The 22,049-nt window shown below is 42.1% G+C and overlaps 1 protein-coding gene across 3 annotated transcripts in view; it reads right to left on the bottom strand.

The window, feature by feature from the left end:
- The window catches only part of LOC111875629 (serine protease inhibitor 88Ea), a 64,876-nt gene that overhangs the window by 16,481 nt on the left and 26,346 nt on the right, over positions 1-22,049 (bottom strand). For 2 of the 3 annotated variants that reach the window (XM_023872018.1, XM_023872017.1), the window contains exon 2: positions 1,255-1,551. In XM_023872018.1, the coding sequence (XP_023727786.1) occupies positions 1,255-1,551 (297 nt within the window). Of the gene's footprint in view, positions 1-1,254; positions 1,558-22,049 lie in introns of those variants that run through there. The other variant, XM_033750146.1, reaches the window with a different exon arrangement.

Below are 22,049 nucleotides of genomic sequence, written 5' to 3'. Positions count from 1 at the left end.
ACAGTACATGCCTTAGCCCGCTCGGCTACCGTGACCGGCCATTCACTTTTTAATGTGTAAATTTATGTACTACGTAAAGGCTTACGGGCATTTTACTGATTTGAACTCTCATAATACTGAAATGCATTTTTAGTGAACAACATGTTCCTAATGTCTTGGTAAAGCTGTATTATTGACGGGTACGTTAGTACAAAATAGGATGATGCCTCCATACAACGAGATGCTGAAATATGGAATGGTGAATGTTGGAATGGCTCGGACAGTGACACAATGTTGCAACAAGTGTGGTTAAGAACATTTTGTAAAGCAAGTCTGAAGGTAGACGAAAAGTGGGACGCCCAGATTATGATGCCTGGAAGGTGCAGAGTCTAATTTATGAGAGCTGAGAGTTAGCAGAAAGAGGCAAAAACAGAAGGAAGAGGAATGGGCATCTGCCATAAACGAGGCCAAGGTTCCTAGAAGTCCAAAGAGTAAGTATGGAGAGGGCTCGTTTTATTTACAGAGCCAGTTAGCGTTGCAGCATATCTTTTCTGCGTCATTCAGCACCTTTCTGTCCTGCAGAGTCAGGTTAGCTCAGTTTATATAGTGACTAGCCTATAGGAGTGACGCTTGGGGTCCCAGCAGGAAAAAGAGAATAGTCTCTTCTCCATAGCTTCCAGACTAGTACTCAATCAGCATCCTAGCCAGTGGGCACCAGGGGCTGTACCCCCAGAGGTAAAGTGGCAACAGCGCGAAGCTGACCACTCACCTCCACTACCCTCCATGTTTTCATATCAGTGCTTAATTACATAATTAAGGACAAGAAAATGTTCCCTTTATTTTACCTTTCTGTACTAAATTTACACCATCTCCATTCTACGCTGTTCCCTGTTCATTCCTTAACACTAATAAACAATACAACAGCTAATATCTTATTTACTGGTTTCTTTGTCCTGTATAGGTTTCTTGTCTTTGTGAACATTTTCAAGCAATAGTGAGTATGCAATGGGTTGAGTTTGTTAATTGGGTTTACTAGACACTGAATCATCTTATCAGCCTCCTTCGATTTTTTCCTCTCTCCTTTGCGTCTAAATATTCTCATCAGCACTTTGTTCTGAAACTCCCTAAATTTATTTTCTCCCTTGCACCGCATAGGTGACACACGAAACATCTTTCAACTGAGACACCCAGGCACTTCTCATTGTTAACAATTATTATACCAAATATTACCTTTTGTAATTAAGCATCTAGACTTATCGCAACAAACAGTCTAACCTGAGTTTCTGGAATCCTTAGAGTTGCCTTCAGCGCCTGCTCAGTGTGATTTGCAGCGCCGAAGTATGCCAGCAAAAGTGCGTTATAAACACTGTAAGGCGAAAAGAACACGTTGCCAGTTGGGTTGACTGCGACAGCTTCCCGAAGCATGGCCATGCTAAAGGCCTGCTCCCCTGTGAACAATTCCTGTCGAGTGTTTGGACTGTTTTGCACCTTGGTGTCATCTGGGCTGAAGCACTGTTGCGTACTCAGGTGGGGCAGCATCACCGCCAACGCTATCACCAGTGGTAGCATCATCTGCATCAAAAAGCAGAACTGAGTTAAAAAAGGAAACTCCCTGAGGCTTTATTTGTATGATTTCGGACTTTCAGGGTGATCAAACGCTCATGTTATCTTATCTTGGATGATGGCGCCATGCGAAAATCTGCTTATTGCCGACGTTTCGGATATCGTTACTGTCCTTATCTTCAAAGTGAAATGAATAATCTTGGACTGTAGTCTGTAAGCACTGGCAAGGGCCATGATGTATTTCGATTACAACAAATGGACGCGCCATATTTACACCAGGATCTTCATTATAATCAACTGCACAGAAATAATGAAATTAATCATTTATTATAACAGTCTATATTTTCTCGTTCACCAATAACGTTACAGAATGGCCGCACTTCTGCCGGTTGTTCCATTAAGCAGCTGTAAAATCGATAAAAGAAATTACATTGCTTCAATCGTCTATAACAACTCAGCGTACTTTAACTCCTTAGGTGATACATACGTGTAAAAGAAGTTACTTCACTACAAGAAACAAAATAAAAGAATGTGGCCTCACGCCTTTTTTTAACACTTGCGCTGCCGTAGTGACGTACAGGTGTTATTTTCTTTATGCATTAAACAGATGCTAAGCAATGAAACAGCGGTGGACACAGGCGACTTTATGAACTATAAACAACATGGCCGCCTAGCAACAAGACCAGAGACAGAGAAGCGAAGAATGGAACTGAAGAGTAGACAGGACTTAAGGCCCTATTCATCAAAAGGCCTTGAATCTGGCCAGAATACCTCAAAGGAGGAAACTACTTAGGAGATCTGGGAGTAAGTGGATGGTATTTTAAAAATCACACTTAGCCAAATAGTTTAAAAAAGCGATTGACCTGACTCAGGACGAGTCTCAAAGAATTATTTCTTTGAAAATTATGAATTAACGTATATCACTTAGAACTTCTTCCCCCATAGGGGTCCCCACCTTGTCGTGGTGGTGGGGCTTGCGTGACTCTGTGAACTGGAGAGCTATGCCGGTGGTAGTTTAACTACCGGGAGGGTCACCCATGCCGGAAAGGTGCAAGGGTGAGTCCAGACTAAGAGAGATACCCTGGTCCTCCAGGTTGGGGGGGTTGGGCATGATGCTAACAATCTCATCCTGTAAAAAGAATTTTGTTCAGAAACCTAACAACCAGCCTCGGCTCATCATGCGTGGATCCATTCCTGTGGCAGAGCGCACTGATTGTGGAGACTGGTTGTAGAGGAGGCCAAGGCTCACGCAGGGCTGTTACCCCGATTGGTAGGTAGTGGTAGGCACTAAGAACTTCTTGGCCCACTTCTTCAGGAAGACTTTCACAGTGGAGTTCAGCAAGCAGTTACAATTTTTAAGATGATCAGCCTATTTGGTGGACATAATTACACTTATGGCAGTCACATTAATACTACCGACAAGAAGTTTAACTGCTTTAGACTGGGAACACGTACATATGTTCACCTCTGATTTCTGAGCAAGAAGTTAACAAAGCCAGTGCGACTGGGAGAGTCCGTGACGGTCCTTCTTTCTATCTGCATGGCATATCTACAACAGCAGTAACGATTACGATGAAATTTAGATTAAGGTCTACACTATAACAAAGTGAAATCAACTCTGTAGATGATTTCGGGTGTTCATTAGTTTTCATTAGCGTTAAGGTTCAAAGCTAACGAGTATCACGTTTACGGCTTGTGGCACCTTGTACTTCTGCGCTGCGATTTCTATGTTCAGGAGATTCTTGCCGTCTTGATATTCAAGGCTTGAAGTTGTAAACATGATCTTCAAAATATCATAAGTGCAGCCCAAACATACCCGGTATCACTGTCCCAAAACGCCATCCATGTTATAAATTATTTTTTATTTGCTTTGGTCAATATGAGTGAAGTAACTGCTAGCTTACACGAAGTTCAAACAGAAATATATCTATTCTCCCAACAATAAAATATCCTGTATATAAATGTATAATCAATATCCTCAGCTTTCTAGAATAAATTTTCTCCGTGGTAAACTGAAACTTCACTTCGCTTCGTCACTGTTACCAGCCATGCGCCGAAGGTATGATAATGTGCTGCCTCGCACACTTCACGAAGCGGTGGAAACTAAGTACGGAGCAATGTACAAGAAGGGTGAACACCCGAATCTCACAGTCAAAGGGGACTGAAACCGGGCCGCCGCTCTCAGAAGCCAAAGCCCAACCACCTGATGTGGTAAAACCTCGATAAAGTTAAAAAAAAGGGGGGGGGAATTCATGCCTTCATGCAGTCTAAAGAGAGTTGCATATAAAATATTAAATTCCATCATTACTTTAACTCATACTCTCACCTGGTTTCCAGCATCACATAAAGGTAAAGATAAAGTTTTCCGTGCTTAATTAATTAAGCACTATGCCATGAAGACATAGGGAAAGTGGAGGTATAGCTCCACTATATTAACCTCGGCACTAGATGGAGGTGAGGGGTCAGCTTCACGCCCCGGCGACTTTAACCCCTGGATGAGCCTCAGAACAGATCTGGACGCTGTAGAGAAGATAACCTTACCCTGCTGAGAATCGAACCCGGGCCGTCCAGCCCGTTAAGCGTCGGCATGATATACTGTATTTATATTTTAGCAATAACTGGACATCAAGACAAGTAATGCATGCAGAACAGCAAAACAAACATTTGGATGATGTATATTGTAATTTGGAAAACACAATCCTACATAAAGGCTCTACCAACACGAAAAATAAGCGTATCGATCTGTAGGGGAGACGCGGTAAAATATATGCAGGTCCTTATACTGACGGCAGATAATTAAAAATTAACACCGTGGTTTAGTCCGCAAGCGAACTATACCGACCGAGCGACCGCCGCCTGTCGGCGAAATTAGTGCCAACTTTAGCCGATAAAGGGTGTCGAGTGGTCAGCGCAATGAATCACCACGGCCGTTAATTTCGGTTTTCTAGACCGGAACCGCTACTTTTTCGTTGAAGAAGCTCATCAATTTGCGGCAAATAAATCGAATGAAAACCAAATAAATAACCCCTTTCCATATTAGGACTTAAATCGACAAGAAATTCGTGGGAAGAAACGAGATTAAACAATTTAATATGATACCTATGTTCTCATTTGAAAAAGTTTTGTTATAACCCTCTCCAAATGAAGAAATGAGTAGTCCCCTGAATATTACTTAAGCAATCACTTTACAATTTTTGTCTGAAATGCACTTTCTATGATTTCAAGTAAGCTAAGTCCAATTTCAATAAGTTTAACAGTCACAACTAACCGAATCAAATCCTTTTTCAGAAGTTATTAGCGGTTCGCCATCAAAACATCCCCCGCTTTTTTATGGAAAGCGAATGTCCATTACCGCACTCACAAGAATTCGCCTCCTGAACCTGCCCTCAACCAGATGAGTCCCGCCACGTCACCATATCCTATTTCTTTAAGATTCATGTTTTGTTTTATACTCCGATGTACTCCCAGGGCTCCCAAATGGATTCCTCCTTTCACACTTCCCGAAAGAAATCCTTATGCGTGATAACAGTTATAACTGCCACGATAATGTAAATCCTTAATGACAATTTCAAACGTGTAACTGTCACTATACGCATTAACACAAATGGATATACATTATGTTCCTAACTTTATCGGTACGTTGAAGCTATTAATGATAAATATTTAGAGCTTTGAAGAGGACAATCTTCTGGGTTGTAACGCCGTGTAGTTCGGTAAAAAGTCAACGACATTTTGGAAAACTTATCGCCCCTGTAACCAAGCGACTCAGGGCCTGCCGCCTGCTTCTTGCTGGCCTGACCCTAAAGATGGAGGCAATAAGTTCCCCCGAAATATCAGCGGACTCCGATCGAACTACAGGGCGATACTACCTACAACATCGTACTCTTCATATATCAGCGCTGTGACAATTTCATATCAGACTAGGCCGCGCCATTGCTCAAGCGGTTAGTCGCTGGCTTCCCACCGCGGCGGCCCGGGTTCGATCCCGGATCGGGTCAAGTGGGATTTGTGGTGGACAAAGTGGCGCTGGAGCAGATTTTCTTCCAGTACTTCGGTTTTCCCTGCCAATCTTCATTTCAATTGCTCCATAATCACCCTCACCTATCATCTGGGGCTGGTACAATAGGCCAGAAGTGGCCGCAGTATAAGGGACTTAGTCCCAACCCACTAGCATTAAAAAAAATCTCATATCAGAGGTTTAAAGTTGTGTATGTTGTATACTTGGTTAACACTTTCAAGCCCTCCTAGTTTAAGGACACGCATGCCTCATAGACAATATGGAAGAGATGGGCAGTAAATTTTGTTCTTCTCGTGAGTAACATAGAACACAGTAGCAAGTTGGATATGATATTGTGACGTTCCGACCCATTGCTAGGCAACGACTCAGTATACACGTTCCAGCCAACACGCAACAATAGCAGCTGTGTTCTCCGTGGGCCATGCTGTAAGGGGTTGCTGGGTAACACAACAGTACTTGTCAAGACAAGAACCCGTGTGGAGGCGTGATTGAATACCTCCACCGTGACCTGTGAGTCGTAGGAGGCGACGAAAAGGTAATTCTCAAATCTGAGACGGTAAAATACGGTCGCGAGTCCCAAGGGACTCGGTACTGAGAAAGACTGCGCTGACAAGGCCCAGCAAAGAGGGCGCCCCACAAAATCAAGACCGTAAGTGTCAGACAGTAAATGAGACTCGACACCAAGACTTACTGACTGACTAACCATCAGTCGCAATGTGACTTTGACATTGACTGAGAGCTAGGGAGATGAGATTAGAAGATTCGAATTGGGATTTCAGAAGCTGTAGGAGTAGAGAACAGGAGTCGGAAGAGAATTGTGTCGAGTCTTCGGTGCTGGCAATTGCAGGAAATGGTAAGAAAGGAATTACACTGTGCCAAGAAGCCGTCATGTGTCAGTTGAAGTGACAGTGAGACTGTGATATATCCGTTGCCAGGATACGACTAGTGAAGATTGAGAATCCTAATGCCTGTGCAACGGTGAACTGAATGAGCGGATAATAGCGATAGCGCTATAATTGCCTGTAGTCCCGAATTGTGTAACTGTATAAGTGTCAGTAAATCCAATCAAAAGCCCGTTATTATTGGTCACGAAACGCCGGACACGTGACAATATTTACAGTTTATCCAGAGGGTACATGATTGCAAGTTGAATAACAAAATAACTAAGAAACAGTTGGTGATATCACGGCGGAGAGAAGACAGCTGAATGCGAATCAACAAGCGAAGACTAAATGCAAGAAAACGCAGAAATCGTGTAACTCCATAAAACGAGTTGCGACTGATTCTGAAGCCTACAATAGACAGATGGATTCTGCGGGGAAATCCCAGGGACCACTGCACTGTTACTGCGCCATTTTATAGCGTCGTTACGTAACAACTATACAGAATATTACGTTTAGCTTCCACACGAAGCAGTTAATTAGCTTGGGATTAGCATAAGTGACAGAATATTTCATGGTCTAGTTTCACCTTTCTTTCTCAACTGGAAGACAGAACGAAATCAAGCACAAATATTTTTTCCCAGATGATAGGTACCCTCTAACTGCCATAAAACTGAGCCCTTCCCTGCTGCTGTTAATCTGAAAGGTAGTGTGAAGGAAGGAATATAATACAGGTTTTCAGAAAGTGAAGTAGAAACCACTGAAATACAGAAATGCACAGAAATGAGCTGCTTCAGCGATATGAAATCGGAATCAGCTACTATACGGAACTCAGGATGTGACATATTGTAACTTGGCTGAGGATGCCTATTGTCAACACAACACTCGTTCTATACGTCTGCTTTACAGTTCAACACAACAGTTCCGGTTGTGTAAATGCTCGAAGAGTTTGAGCTGTCATATTCACTTAAGGTAAATGTAAATTTGCCCCTGTGTTCAACAAATTTAGCACTAAGCCATGAAGATGTATGTGGGAGTGGATGTATAGATCCACATTTCCTTGACCTCGGCACTAGCTGGAGGTGAGTGGTCAGCTTCACGCCACGGCCGCTATACCACCAGGGAGGGGTCCCCCGGTACCAATTGGATAGGAGGACCCCAAAACCTGTCTGGACGATTTGGATTAGAGAAACCCTCAGTCGATCAGCCCCCAGCCAGTCGTTATACCGACTGTGTTACCCCGGCTCCCTTCACTTAAGGACAGGAGAGTTTTACCAACGGTTAGTTAGGAAATAGCTGTGCCCTTTCAAGGAGCTGGGAAAGAAACGTATGGTCAGGAAAATTGTATAAATAAATTATTTTAAGTTGCTTCAAGGTCACGTTGCCGAGGACAGAACCGTACTCCTTACAGGGACCGAGAAAAACTTTGAACACATTTGTGCAAGGATTTTATGGAGTATATGTTGTATTAAGAACAATCTGATCTAAGATCCAAAGGAAAAAGGTACATAAATAAACATGACATGAAACCAGTGTTTGGAAAAAACATCTATATAAATATATATATTAATATATAATAAATCACTTGAATATTTCAAAATTTACCTACTCAAAAATGAGAATAATTGTTAAATTAGAATCATAATAAACTATGGAACTCGAATCATGGATGTGTGTTCATTTTCTTCGATATGTGTGTTGTCTGTGATTATTATTTAGGTAGGAGCTCTGTGATTGGAGATAGTCCATCTAAGCCCTACCGAAAATGTTTATGAAGATTCAGTTCTGAATTTAACTAGGGATTGGAACAGATCAGAAAGCCAAATCTGTAATGGTGGAAGAAGACGATATCCTGAAAACATTCGTTGTTAACTACCAGTTTGTTTTTTTAGAACACTGAATTACTGGGATACACGTATCAGCTACTTTTCCATTTGTTTTGTACCGATCTGAAATGAGGTCTCCTAAATGAGAGACCAACACAAACCGTAAGTTTGTAAACAAAGTGCTCAGGAAAATATCTGGACCATGTAAGACTGAAATAAATGAGCAATTTAAACAGGGCGTAAAAACGATCTTCGCGATTTCTATAATTCATCTAATATTGTTAAGTTAATGCAATCTAAAGAGGCAACGTCTGGCAAAATATGCAGTTAGGATGGATGATAAAAAGAACTGTATAAGTACAGAATGTTTTTGTGTGAAACCAAGCAGAAACGTTCTCTCGGAAACCCGGAAAGATGTAATGATAACATTAAGATGTCTCTTAGGGAAAGTGGTTATGAAGATGAGAGTTGGATGAAACTATCTGAGGCTTCGATATTAGCGGTTCGTGTTCTGCCATCATAGTGTTCGTTAGTGGAGCTGGTGAAGCCGTTCGGAAGCCACTAAGCAGGATGCAAAGAACAGGCACTAGCTACCCGTTATCATGAAAACCTCACAGGACAAACAATCTCTTTTAAATACATGAAATTTCAGGTTTTCACGGCGATGAAGATTCATATTATGCCTGTTAGTTTGTGGCGCCTTGTTGTCTGGTATGTAGATACCAACGTTTCGAAGGAAAATACTGCGTCGGAAAGGTCGCTACCCTCTTTTTTAAATTTTATTAATGCTAGTGGGTTTGGACTAAGTCCCTTGTACTGCGGCTACTTCTGGCCTATTGTACCAGCCCCAGATGATAGGTGAGGGTGATTGTGAAGCAACGGTGGAATGAAGATTGGTAGAGGGGAAACCGAAGTATTCGGAGAAAACCTGCCCCAGCGCCACTTTGTCCACCACAAATCCCACATGACCAGACCCGGGATCGAATCCGGGCCGCCACGGTGGGAAGCCAGCAACTAACCGCTTGAGCTATGGCGCGGCCAGTCGGTATCCTCCTACTAGCATGTGAGATGTCATAACACACAATACCAAAATATTGTCAAGCATCCGGGGTTTGCGTGACTAATAAGACGGGTTTTGGATTTGATGATAGAATTCATTGGATCTTTATACAACTGATTACAACAGTTCACAAAACACTATCTGACACGCTGTCATCTTCTTCTGACTGGACACTCCACTGGAACTATTCTAACTTCCAGCTGAACTGAACTGAACTTAACTGAACTCAACTGGTCACTTCAAAAGTCAAAGTCACATTGCGACTGACGGTCAGTCGAGCTCCATGGGCCTCATGACCAGATATATATTACTGTTTGACAGTTACGGTCTTGTTTTCTTGGGGCGCACTTTCTGACTAGAGGACAGGTCTGTCTTTTGTCAGAGTCACTGTCTGCATAAGTCATTTGTCATATTGTAAAGAATATTTACATTTTATATGTTAAATATGTAAATAAATGTATATAAAATATATACAGGGCCTCTGTCAGTCCAGGCTCAGTATAGCAGGTTATGCCCCTTTCCAATAGCTTCCGCTACAACGGCAGTCTAATCACTTCAACGGTCTATACTTGGCCGCTGCCAAGTTTAAGCCTCTTACACTTTTTATGTCGGGCTTCGCCTTGTACAATAGAACTATCAGTTACTGTTGGCTTCTCGTTATACAGCCTTGGGTCGGACCACAGCTCAGAAAACATATCCGTTGCCTAACAATGGATATATATGAACCCACATAGAAAACACTTCTTGCAACATCGGTTCTATTATTGCGTGCTTGTATTGCTGGTGTTGCCTAGAAATATGTCTAATCTGTTGTTGGTTGCATATTTGTTGTGAGCTTGTTTACAGTGTGGTTCCCTAGCAACGGGCATACATGTCACAATATAAAGCTATCGCAAAACATCGCATTTTCAATACATGTACATGTGTATTGGCACCCCCATAGTTCGGAGAACACTGTTTCGACCTTCTGCTGAAGTCATATTTTATTCAATGATTTATTTAAACCGTCTAGCAGTGCATACACTCATCTATCTCCTTCTCTCACTCGCACTACATGTTTCGGCATATTAATGCCATCTTCAGGTGCTTACTCATCCACGCCAAACTAGTTCATTGCATATTTTAGCCATAGTTCAATTTGGAGATCGTTGTCCTCATTGAATGCATCGATCAGAAGGTGGAGTCGGACTGTACGACGGAAAATGGTAAAACCCTGCGGAGCATCATGTATCGGGGTCATCAGCACCCACATGCCAGCTGCAGCTCGCTCTTCTTGCGAAACAACACTGCATACAGACAGAAACATATTCAGGTTGTCACTCTGGAGCAGACGTGGGAAGGCGCAGTCCTACTTCAGCAGGTGTCTTTGTGATTCTGCACACCTCACTCGAATCTTAGAGTCGTGAAAACTTTTGGTGACAAATTTGATCAACAGTACAGATTATAAACTGATTATGTATATTCCTGACAACCCTAATCAACGCTATGCGGAGTGGATACATGAATACTTTATTTTTACTTCTAGTTCTTTAACTACAGGCCTACATTTTGGTACATTTTTCGAACAGAGCTTAAACGAGAACTAATCCTATCGAACTAAAGCAATTCATATCGACAACTGGAGTTCTCAGTAAAAGGTACAAGCAAAATTTGTCTTGTACTCAATTAAACACTAAGCCACACAGATGCAAGAGGGAGTGGAGATACAGCTCCATGAATTTTTAACTTCGGAAAGAAACGAAGACGAAAGGCTAGCTTAATGTCCCGAGCTCTTTACACGAGGGAATAAAGCCCACAGTACGCATTGGGCAAGAGTTTGTGATGAACATGTAAACTAAGTGTAATATGCAATAATACGAACTAGAACCCGTTATTTTCGTCACGAGTACCATCCTAATCGTGACAATATGAAGCAGAAAATAATAATTTGGCAAATATGTGTAGATCCCGCTATCTTCTCGAAACTCTTTACTCTTAAAAATTCAGGCGGCCCCTCTGCCTATTACAGAATACTCATGGTTGTTTTTGGAGGTCGCGATTTCGAATATTGACCAGGATACCCGTTACTACTGGTGATGGTTTAGTCTTCCTTCCTCATTCTATGCAGGCAAATACTCTATAGCCTGTCACGGTATCCGAGCGAGGCATGTACTGTCTTCGCTCGCTCGGACGCCTGGATCGTGGATTCGAATCCCACACAAGGTATGGACGTTTGGTGTGTGCATGCGTTTATTCTGTGTTTGTGTTGTCCTGTGTTTCGATAGAGACCTTGCGACGAGCTGATGACCCGTCCCAAGAAGTTCTAACGTCTGTAGAAATGATCAATGAAACTGAGAAATCAGCTCTATGGTTCCAAAGTGGGAGCGAAGAAAAAAATGACCCTATATAAACTCAAAACAAACAAAAACGGCTTCCTTCCACATTCTTTCCAGTTCATCGTTTAAACTCGTCTTCCCATTCGACGCTATTTTATCTATAGTTAAATAACTTTACTGAACCGAATTTATCTTGAGAAACTGATGGTAGTTGAGATGGTCGTGGAAATTTCCCACCTTCTATGTAATCCAAGAGTTTATTGTCGTGTTCAAAAGCTCTCAACAATGGAGACTATAAATCATTTTTCTCTAAAATCCAATTAAAAATTGTCTAAGCCCAGACATCGCGAGTGATTTCTTCCCTTCAGGGTGGCCCGATCAAAATTTTAGCACAAATTTCTTATTTATCTCATACGTTATATACGTCCCTCCAGCAAATAAACACCAAGTTCTGCAAAAACTCTTAATTGCAAATACTAACAGCCATCAACTTGAAATCCCTTTCTCGACGATACTAAAGGGATGTGGACTTATGCGGGTCTCACACCCAGCCATACACATCACTGCATCTAAAAAGCGTTTATAAATGAATTTACAATATCTGTTACATGAGAACGAAGGAAAGGTTATCATGTTTGAAATCCTTTGAAGGCCTTGACTCTCTGCTTGCACTTGCTTCCTCTTCCTGCAAAATAACCCAGCGTTATGCAACACGAACCTATGTTCTAATGAGCACCAGATTTAGCGATTGGTCCCTGCAGGTAGTAAAGCACATCCTGCATTACACTGGGAACACGAAATGTGTGCGGCTGGCGGCTTTAACCCAAGAAATAAAACGACCTTCTACTCCAGCTTATGGCATACACCAACTCCGCCATTACTCCTAAGGAAGTATTATGTTCATATGGACGTCTCACGTTTGTTACCACAGGATAATAGTCTACACGCCCTTCCACGCGCCCAAGTACTGACGTACTTACACGCACCGATTTCGTATGCTGAGTCTACGCAATATAACTCGTATCAGGTAACTCTTAAATTACCACTTTACACGGCAATGAACACTATTCATATAACGTGCTTACGTTCAATACCTCGACAATGACCTCCACAGAGTACATTGATGGATGCACCACATTCTCCGAACAAACTTTGCAGTTTTACTCTATTTTTTTATTGCTAGTGGGGTGGGACTACGTCCCTTGTACTGCGGCCACTTCTGGCCTACTGTACCAGCCTCAGATGATAGATGAGGGTGATTGTGGAGCAACTGGTGGAATGAAGATTGGCAGGGGAAACCGAAGTACTCGGAGAAAACCTGCCCCAGCGTCATTTTATCCACCACAAATCCCGCTTGACCAGACCCGGGATCGAACACGGGCCGCCGCGGTGGGAAGCCAGCGACTAACCGCTTGAGCTATGGCGTGGCCCAAAGTTTTACTCTAAGTAACATATTAGTAAACGAGCGAGTTTGTAAAAAGATGAGAGTGTTTTTCTTGGGTGTACGAATAAAATTCTTTAAATGTTAAACACGTGAGCTTTCGATCTTGAATCAAAACGTTCTGTGAGATTCGATGTCGTCACAGCAGTCAATAATAAGACTGTTCTCTTCTGGGATGTGGCGCCTCACAAGCCTCTCTGCAACACTAAACTGCGTCACAACCCAGAAGAGAGTAATCTTTAAAATAATCTGAATTTAAAAAGTAAAACTTAGTCAATGATATGTGTTAACAAAATAATATTATATCTGAACGTGTATTATTTCTTACGAAAATCCAACCTTTAAATTAATTTCTTCTAGCAGTCCAAAAAGGTCCTGATTCCATCAAAATAAAAGTTGCGGTTGGACTTTCAACCTTTCTCGAACAGCTTTCCTCACTTCATTCTCGTATTCACACCAGACACTGTTCCATCAATAATCATTCTTCGGTTGTCCCGGATACTCTGACTGGCCCGCTCCTTAACCTCAGAATATGTTGTAATCGATAACCAGAGCTTGCATCACAACAACATCCATTCGCCTTTTCTATGCTTTTCCACCGCTTTAATCTCTCGTATGCAGGTACCTCATTCCTCAAACCATACAGACAGGATCACAGAGCGTTGTTCTTGCCTTGAGCTTTGTAACAGTACAGCAACAATGTCAAAACATGTCACAGTAACATCACAGCTCAGAAACTGTTCGGCAAAGCAACCCTCAATGGGAACAAATTGCGCAAAAAAAACAAAATAACTAAAAAATACTTGGGTTCCTTTGACGTATTCTGATCATACTGTGTATACGTGTACGGTACTTCTGTTATGTGAGTTCTTATAATAATGTGTGTTCCATTCACTTCAGTTCGTTAAGCTCCACATAACCCAAGAACCTAGTTACAGTTCTGGGAATATCGAACAAGGCTCAGACAAAAGTACAAAAAAAAAAGTAAAAGTAAAGCTATCCCTGTAACAGGCAGTGGAGGCCCATACGGTTGTGAGATGTTGAGGTTCCACACTTTCTAGACAATCGGCTCATAGATTGCGGTAAGGTTGTCAGCCTTACGCGCCGGCCGCTCTTTACCCCACAAGAATATTCCTGGTACTAATTTCTGTTAGAGGCTGAGTCGACCCCAAGGCCACGGTCTGGCTGGAAGGATTAGGTAAATTGAAACAAAATCCAATGACCTCATCGGGATTCCATCCCGCGACCTTCCGGGTTGTAGCATAGTGCCTCAACAGAGAAAAAAAACTTTTAATAATAATGACAGGAATTTTTAATGTATATGTAATTATGCTTTTCGGGAATTTCAATAAAATTACTAATATGACAAAAAAATATATTAAATGCGGGCCGTCAAAAGCAGTGTTAACTTCTTGCTATCTCGCTATCATGTATCTCATATGCAACGGATTCTCAACGCATTATACGTATAAACCTAGATACGATCTTGAATTAGTTCGTGTTCGTATTCTGTTGTGTATTACCAAGGTCACTTCTTGTAAATGACCGTCTACACTTACAAGAACACATTATTTTAAATTAAGCAGCAGATACTTTTCGGTCTGATGGCCACTTGGCCAACTTCAGTGCCACTTGGATCGTAGTTCCTAACCACAGCCACTCGTATGATGCATTACGTTCTGTATCACTCATATATTGACCTCTGTCTCTTATCGTAAGTAGCATTAAACGAGAGATAAGCCTCAATAATGGCGGATGTATGGCGAAACATTACGTGGTGCTGTTGTCTGCGAAGGAACACCAGAACAGCCACAGTCAAGCAAGGAGAAAGTTGAGCCTGCGTCAGGTTGGTGCGTTTGGAATGTGACCTGGATCCAACTGTCGCGGACTGCAGCAAGATAGTTGCATACAACAGTTTTCCAGTAAACAAAAAGAAATGTTCTTCTTGCTTTTGTTTTCGAGAATAAACCTAAAATTACACGCTGGTTATTTTAACACCATACTGACCCAGATGACATCACGAAGCCAACGTTCACGAAAACTAGCTTTCCAATATCGTCACTAATTCTTAATTTACCCGTATTCAATGACGCTTTTCAAACTACCGTATTTACGCATGTATAGGCCGCGTGCGTGTATAGGCCGCAGCACAATTTTCAGACAGAAATTATAGAAAAAATAATTTTCTTGGAATATTATTTCAGGAGTATTACACCCTGTATTAATAATTATGAATATATTTTTTTAATAAAGTGTGATTTCGAATATTTCGAATATAAGCCGCACCCCAGTTTTCCTCTTGAATTTTTGGCAAAAAATATGCGGCCTATACATGCGTAAATACGGTATATAGTGTATGCATGTTCCATGAATTGATGAATTGGAAAGGACACGAAAAGAAGCGTTTGTGACCAATTACAGAACAACAAATATTATCACAAAGCTTGCCTAGAGTATCTGAGGAAAAACATGAAAACCGGTAGATCCCGGCTTCAAATCTCAGCCCAGAGACAAACTATCCTGACAAGAGTTTCGTGGATCTCCTCAGTCCCTCTAAGCAAGTGCCAGGAGAGTACCTCGAATTATGCAGTTACTACTTCTTGTAACATGCTTTACAGTTCGTATTCACTAATTATCCCTTCATTCGGCGTTATGCACTCTTCGATACTGACAGGGTCCTTAACTAAATGAGTGCGTAATTAAATATAACCCGGAATCCCGCATAATAGAAAGCGAATCCTTTCCCGCATGTTGGGTACCTTCAGGAAATCAGCAGGAAGTGTCTGCAGAAATTAGGCACAGTGCATCCATATAGAATAAAAATGTGAATGTGTGTTAAAATGCATACAGGTACTCGAACCATAACTTTAAAGCCAGAGTTATTTCAAACAGGGATCGAACATTTAGAGAATAAATGTTTGCCATTTTGTGAGCAGGACAACTGCGTCAAATGGAGAATAACCCAACTTTAGCCTCATGTATATTCTCGTAATTGACGATCCCACCTGTGAAAGGTGCCTGAAAGAAGACGAATCAGCCACACACATTCTATGCGATTGTAGGGCCTTAGCTCATTTCAGATTACGTCACTTGGGCCAGTTGTTTATGGAACCGAGTGACTACCATGACGCCCCCATAAGTACTGCATTTCATTCGAAGTGTAGGATTAATAAGGGGTTAATTAAAGGGGAAGCACAACAGATCATTGTTGGTCGCGATGCAGGGGCCGGATTGTGGTTCAACCCTTATACATACATACATATATACATAGTTCCGTAATTTCTGTCTCCTATATAGACAGGTGCATGAGGTGCCTTCGGGGGGAAAACGTCGCCCTGATGCAAACAGAAAATTTACATGCACAAACACTTCTGAATATAGTACAAATAATATGCTTTTGGACATTATCCACCGCCCTGTTTATTTGTCAAAACACGTTTCGGAGACTCGATTCTGTCTCCGTCTTCAGGTAAAACCTACTCGGTTGGGCATAATCGATAGAGCTAGGCCCTATCCCCAGTCTATCGATTGGGCCCATGTGAGTAGGTTTTAGCTGAAAATGGAGACAGGCTTCAGTCTCAGAAACGTTGTCTTTTGAATAATAAACAGGATGATGTTCTCAGATGAAGGCAGGACGATAGATAATGCCCATAAACATAACATTTGTATTAATGTAGCATCGTCATAAACTTTTACATCTTATTCTGAATACTTTAAAATTCTCCTTATTGGCAGTTCCAGAAAACGATACTCCTTGAAGAAAACCGCGAGAAGTACCAGGAAAGGAGCCCGAAACACACTGCGTGGCAATCACATCCTTTCGGAAAACAGGGCTACTTTCTGTTCCAAACGAAATCACTTTGTAACATTACAGAACCACAAGCGATGAATTGTGCTTTCCGTTATTCGGCCTGTATTTCCTATTCATCGTTTCTTTGAACAAATAAGCATAAAGTATTTGCACGCTGAATAAGGAAAGGAACATTACAATATTATCCAAACAGAATCCATATTTCGGCCGACTCACGTGACTAATGTAAACTAATATACTGCATTCAGAAGTCACCACGTGCGCGCGCGCACACACAGACACACGCCCAATCTTGTCCGAGACTGCCAATATTTGGTCAGAATTTTAGTTTCGTTAACAGCCCTCACTCACTGACACGGCGCAGTTACGTCTGATCAAGGACGAATCTCGCTAACATTCCCTAATAAAAATTTCTTAAAACTCCATTAATACGAAACATGTTCTCTACATAGGAATAAACTGGACGAAACATCAACTAAGCAGACACGTCAAAATAAAAATTATTATTTTCTAATGAATTAAATTGTACAGCACAGCCCAACCGTTTTAGGACGCTGAAAATTACCCAACTCTTCATGAAATTACTCGCCTTTCATTGAACCAGATGGTTTATTATGGTGTTTATATGGACCAGAAAATGGATCAGATCCTAAGCCAGGTGAGTCTGGCTCACACACTTACTCTCACTCACTCACTCGCTCACTCACTCATGAAGCTGAGCCCTTCTTGAGAAGACGACAATTGTACAGCTACTCAAGAACTTCTCAACATTTTATGGAACCCGAATGTTCGTTACCATGTTCACAAGAGCCCTCCACTGGTCCCTATCCTGAGCCAGATCAATCAAATCCATACCATTCCATCCTATCTCTCTAAGATTCATTTTAACACTGTTCACCCACTTACGTATTGGTCTTCCCAAGGGTCTCTTTCCTTCTGGCTTTCCACCAATACCCTATATATCTCCCCCATTCGTGCTACATGCCCTACCCACCTCATCCTCCTTGAACTGATCATTCTAATTATACTTGCGGAAGACTACAAGTTATGAAGCTCCTCATTATGCAGTTTTCTCCAACCTCCCGTCACTCCACCTCTCTTCGACCCAAATATTCTCCTCAACACCCTGTTCTCAAACACCCTCAGACTTTGTTCCTCCCTTAATGTCAGAGACCAAATTTCCCGCCCTTTTTCTTCAAAATCTACTTGAACCTCAGCCCCAAATGCGAATTAACGATTCTCCAAAAACAGGCACATCGTACAAATATCACTCATGGCACTACATTCTGTCTGGCAGGGTTCTGCTCCCCTTTTCAGGTAGATGGTTCTCATTATCCTAAGCCACTTAATCAAACATTGTACGTGTCGAATACAGCCTACTTCAAGCGACTGGAAATGTTCAACATAATGTTGATGCAAACTACTAAACGTCGCTGTCCATTCGCAGTCATCCACATTTCTGTTGCAGACTGTACGCGAATGCCGAGTAGTGTCCGTACCAACTTTCCAACAATTTCTCAAGCGCACCAAGCGAAAATGAAGAAGATGCCCTTTACGTTTCATGATGATTCTGAACTTACCTCACTAACCGGATAAGGGCGGTCACTCCTGGCGGCCGAGATCTGATTATATTGTCAATGTTAAGGAGCACAGCTAATCTTGTGATTTCAATTTCACTATGGCTGACGCCCGACAAATCTGTAACACTTACAGGGCCGATTTTACAGCGGTAGAGGTCCCCTACGTAACAGGAAAATTTGGATATGATAGTTGTTTTGTTGTTCGTATTTCTTTTTATGACAGAAATATAAACCCGATTTCGTGATTTTATAAAAGCAAATGTCTCAATAGAATATGAGAACTATGTTCCTATTTTATGGCAGCACCAAGGCCTGAACATCTCAACCAACAGATATCTTACAAAATAAGAACAGTTGTGGCGTACTGTAAGTGCAACAATGATGCAATTTGCCTTGCGCGCATTCACGCATACACACACAATTCTGCATACAGCATAAGCATTGCACCATGAAATGAGATTTCTTTGCAAAAAAGTAAAGCTATCCCTGTAACAGACCGTGAAGGCCCATAGGTTTGTGAGACGTTGAGGGTCCCACATTATCTAGACAATCGGCTCAAAGATGGCGGTAAGGTTGTCAGCCTTACGCTCCGGCCGCCTGGTACTCATTTCTGTTAGAGGCTGAGTAAACCCCAGGGCCTAGTGCGGCCGGAAGGATTAGGTCAATTCAAAAAAATCCAATGACCTCGTCGGTATTTGAACCCGCGACCTTCCGGCTTGTAGCATAGTGCCTCAACCACTACGCTACCGCGTACCCCCGAGATTTCTTTGACAAAAGAATAATCGCTCAGCTGATCAATAAATTCCACCTGCCTTTCAGGTAAAAATAAGGATTACTACCGTGCTTACAAAAACCAACCAATGGATCCTATTCACAGCCACATTCAATATTGCACCTCTATCTACGGTTCTATCTCTTCTTTTCAGGTTTTCCAACTTATCTCTCTTATCTCCCCCGATTATGCTTTATAGAAGTCCTGCCCATCTGATTAGGGATTTAATCGCCAAGATAAAATTCAGAGAAGACGCAAATTATAGATTCATTCGCTTTATATACTGGAAGACCTAAATGTAGATGGGAGTATAATATTAAAATCAATTTTAAAAGAAGTCAGACATAAGTTCTTCATTGGAATAATCCAGCTGAGAATACGGGTCAGTGGCAGGCTTTTGTGAACAAGGAAATGAAACTTTATGTCCGAAAGGCGGGAATTCCACATGTAGAAGGTCTAAACTGTACGTGGTTCGTGATGCGAGTGTCAGAATTTAAAAAGAAATCAGGTGGATGATGAGACGTGTAGGGCCTGCTCTTAATGAAACCCAGTCAAGTTGGTTCAAACGGAAAAGCTTCTCACTTCTGCTCCGAAGCTGCGTGGTTAGAACACTGATACTCCAGGCTCTTTCCGCATGGCTTCCCTCTGCCCTCCAAAAACAATTCGGGATGGCACATTAACGTTAGGCCACGACCACTTCCGCCGATCACAGTGGCCGCGTGGTCTAAGGCATGACATGTATTCGCCAGCTCGAACACTGGGATCATGGGTTCGAATCCCACTCAAGTGATGGATGTCTGTGTCTATTTTGTGTTTGTGATAGGTATTAGCCTTGCGATGGGCTGATCCCCCGTCCAAGGAGTTCTACAGACTGTCTCAGATTATGAAACTGAAGTGAAACGAAGCGTTCCACGGACACTCTATGCTCCAAGTGGGAGAAATAGCAATTGAAGAAGAAGAAGACCACTTCCATCCACATAATTTCTAATTAANGTGGATGATGAGACGTGTAGGGCCTGCTCTTAATGAAACCCAGTCAAGTTGGTTCAAACGGAAAAGCTTCTCACTTCTGCTCCGAAGCTGCGTGGTTAGAACACTGATACTCCAGGCTCTTTCCGCATGGCTTCCCTCTGCCCTCCAAAAACAATTCGGGATGGCACATTAACGTTAGGCCACGACCACTTCCGCCGATCACAGTGGCCGCGTGGTCTAAGGCATGACATGTATTCGCCAGCTCGAACACTGGGATCATGGGTTCGAATCCCACTCAAGTGATGGATGTCTGTGTCTATTTTGTGTTTGTGATAGGTATTAGCCTTGCGATGGGCTGATCCCCCGTCCAAGGAGTTCTACAGACTGTCTCAGATTATGAAACTGAAGTGAAACGAAGCGTTCCACGGACGCCCTATGCTCCAAGTGGGAGAAATAGAAATTGATGAAGAAGACCACTTCCATCTGCATAATTTCTAATTAGTTATCCAGTCACTCGAGATTACATGCCTACATTACGCATTATAGACAGTGCCGTTAAACAAACTAAAAGCAAGCAAGATAAACTAACGATAAAACTGAAAACTTCGCCACAAATTGTAAAAATAAATTTCCTCATGGTGCTGAGCCTTTCTTGAGAAGCCGCCAATTGTCCAGCCACTCAAGAACTTCCCAGCATTTTATGGAACCCGAAGGTTCATTACCGTGTTCAAAAGTACCTTACACAGGTCCCTATCCTGAGCCAGATCAATCTAATCCATACAATCCCGTCCTATCCCTCTAAGATCCATTTTAATATTGTTCAACCACCTACGCCTTGGTCTTCCCAGTGGTCTCTTTCTGCCTTTCCACTAATATCCTATATGCATTCCGCTTCTCCCTCAATCGTGCTACATGCCCTGTCCACATCATCCTGCTTGACCTGATCATTCTAATTACACTTGGAAAAGAGTACAAGTTATGAAGCTCCTCATTGTGCAGTTTTCTCCAAATTCCTGTAACTTCATCTTCAAAAATAGATTACACTTGAAAAATCCGAGATCGAGAAACTTCTTTCGCTCTTCTTATGAACTTTCCCAATAAATGGTATTTTAAATTATTTAGGAAAGACAAGTGTAGGTACCCAGAAATTCGTAGGTGCGATAAGATAAACCCCAAAAACGAAACGGTGGCAACCTATATCAGCCTTGCGGCTGAGAGCACTGCAGAGTCCAACACAGAATTGTTCTACAAAGACTGGTACGAATACTAGTGAAACTGCCTTGCACTTAGGGAACCCGTACAGTAGCAAACGGGAAGAACAAATGTACTGTCTGCATGAGGAATAACAAAGCTTCTGGGTGAAAACAGAATAGATTTCCAGGTGAATNAAACCCCAAAAACGAAACGGTGGCAACCTATATCAGCCTTGCGGCTAAGAGCACTGCAGAGTCCAACACAGAAATGTTCTACAAAAGACTGGTACGAATACTAGTGAAACTGCCTTGTACTTAGGGAACCCGTACAGTAGCAAACGGGAAGAACAAATGTACTGTCTGCATGAGGAATAACAAAGCTTCTGGGTGAAAACAGAATAGATTTCCAGGTGAATAAAGACGACAAGCCTAGTGTCTGCAGACAGCGCAGGCCGCCAATACGTTACCTCAACCAAGCAGGCTAATGTAGCGGTAATGGCCTAGGTTTCCATTAAGTAGGAGTCGATATGAAATTTTCGATAGTGAACATGAAGTTCTGATAGTTTTTTCTCGGTTTCATGTGGCCTTCCTTTTTAGAAGATCTGCCTTCATGGAAGCAAAAACTGATCTTCAAAATC

The sequence above is a fragment of the Cryptotermes secundus genome, unplaced genomic scaffold (assembly GCF_002891405.2).
Source record: "Cryptotermes secundus unplaced genomic scaffold, Csec_1.0 scaffold210, whole genome shotgun sequence".
NCBI lineage: Eukaryota > Metazoa > Arthropoda > Insecta > Blattodea > Kalotermitidae > Cryptotermes > Cryptotermes secundus.
This window is presented reverse-complemented; position numbering and strand designations above follow the sequence as displayed.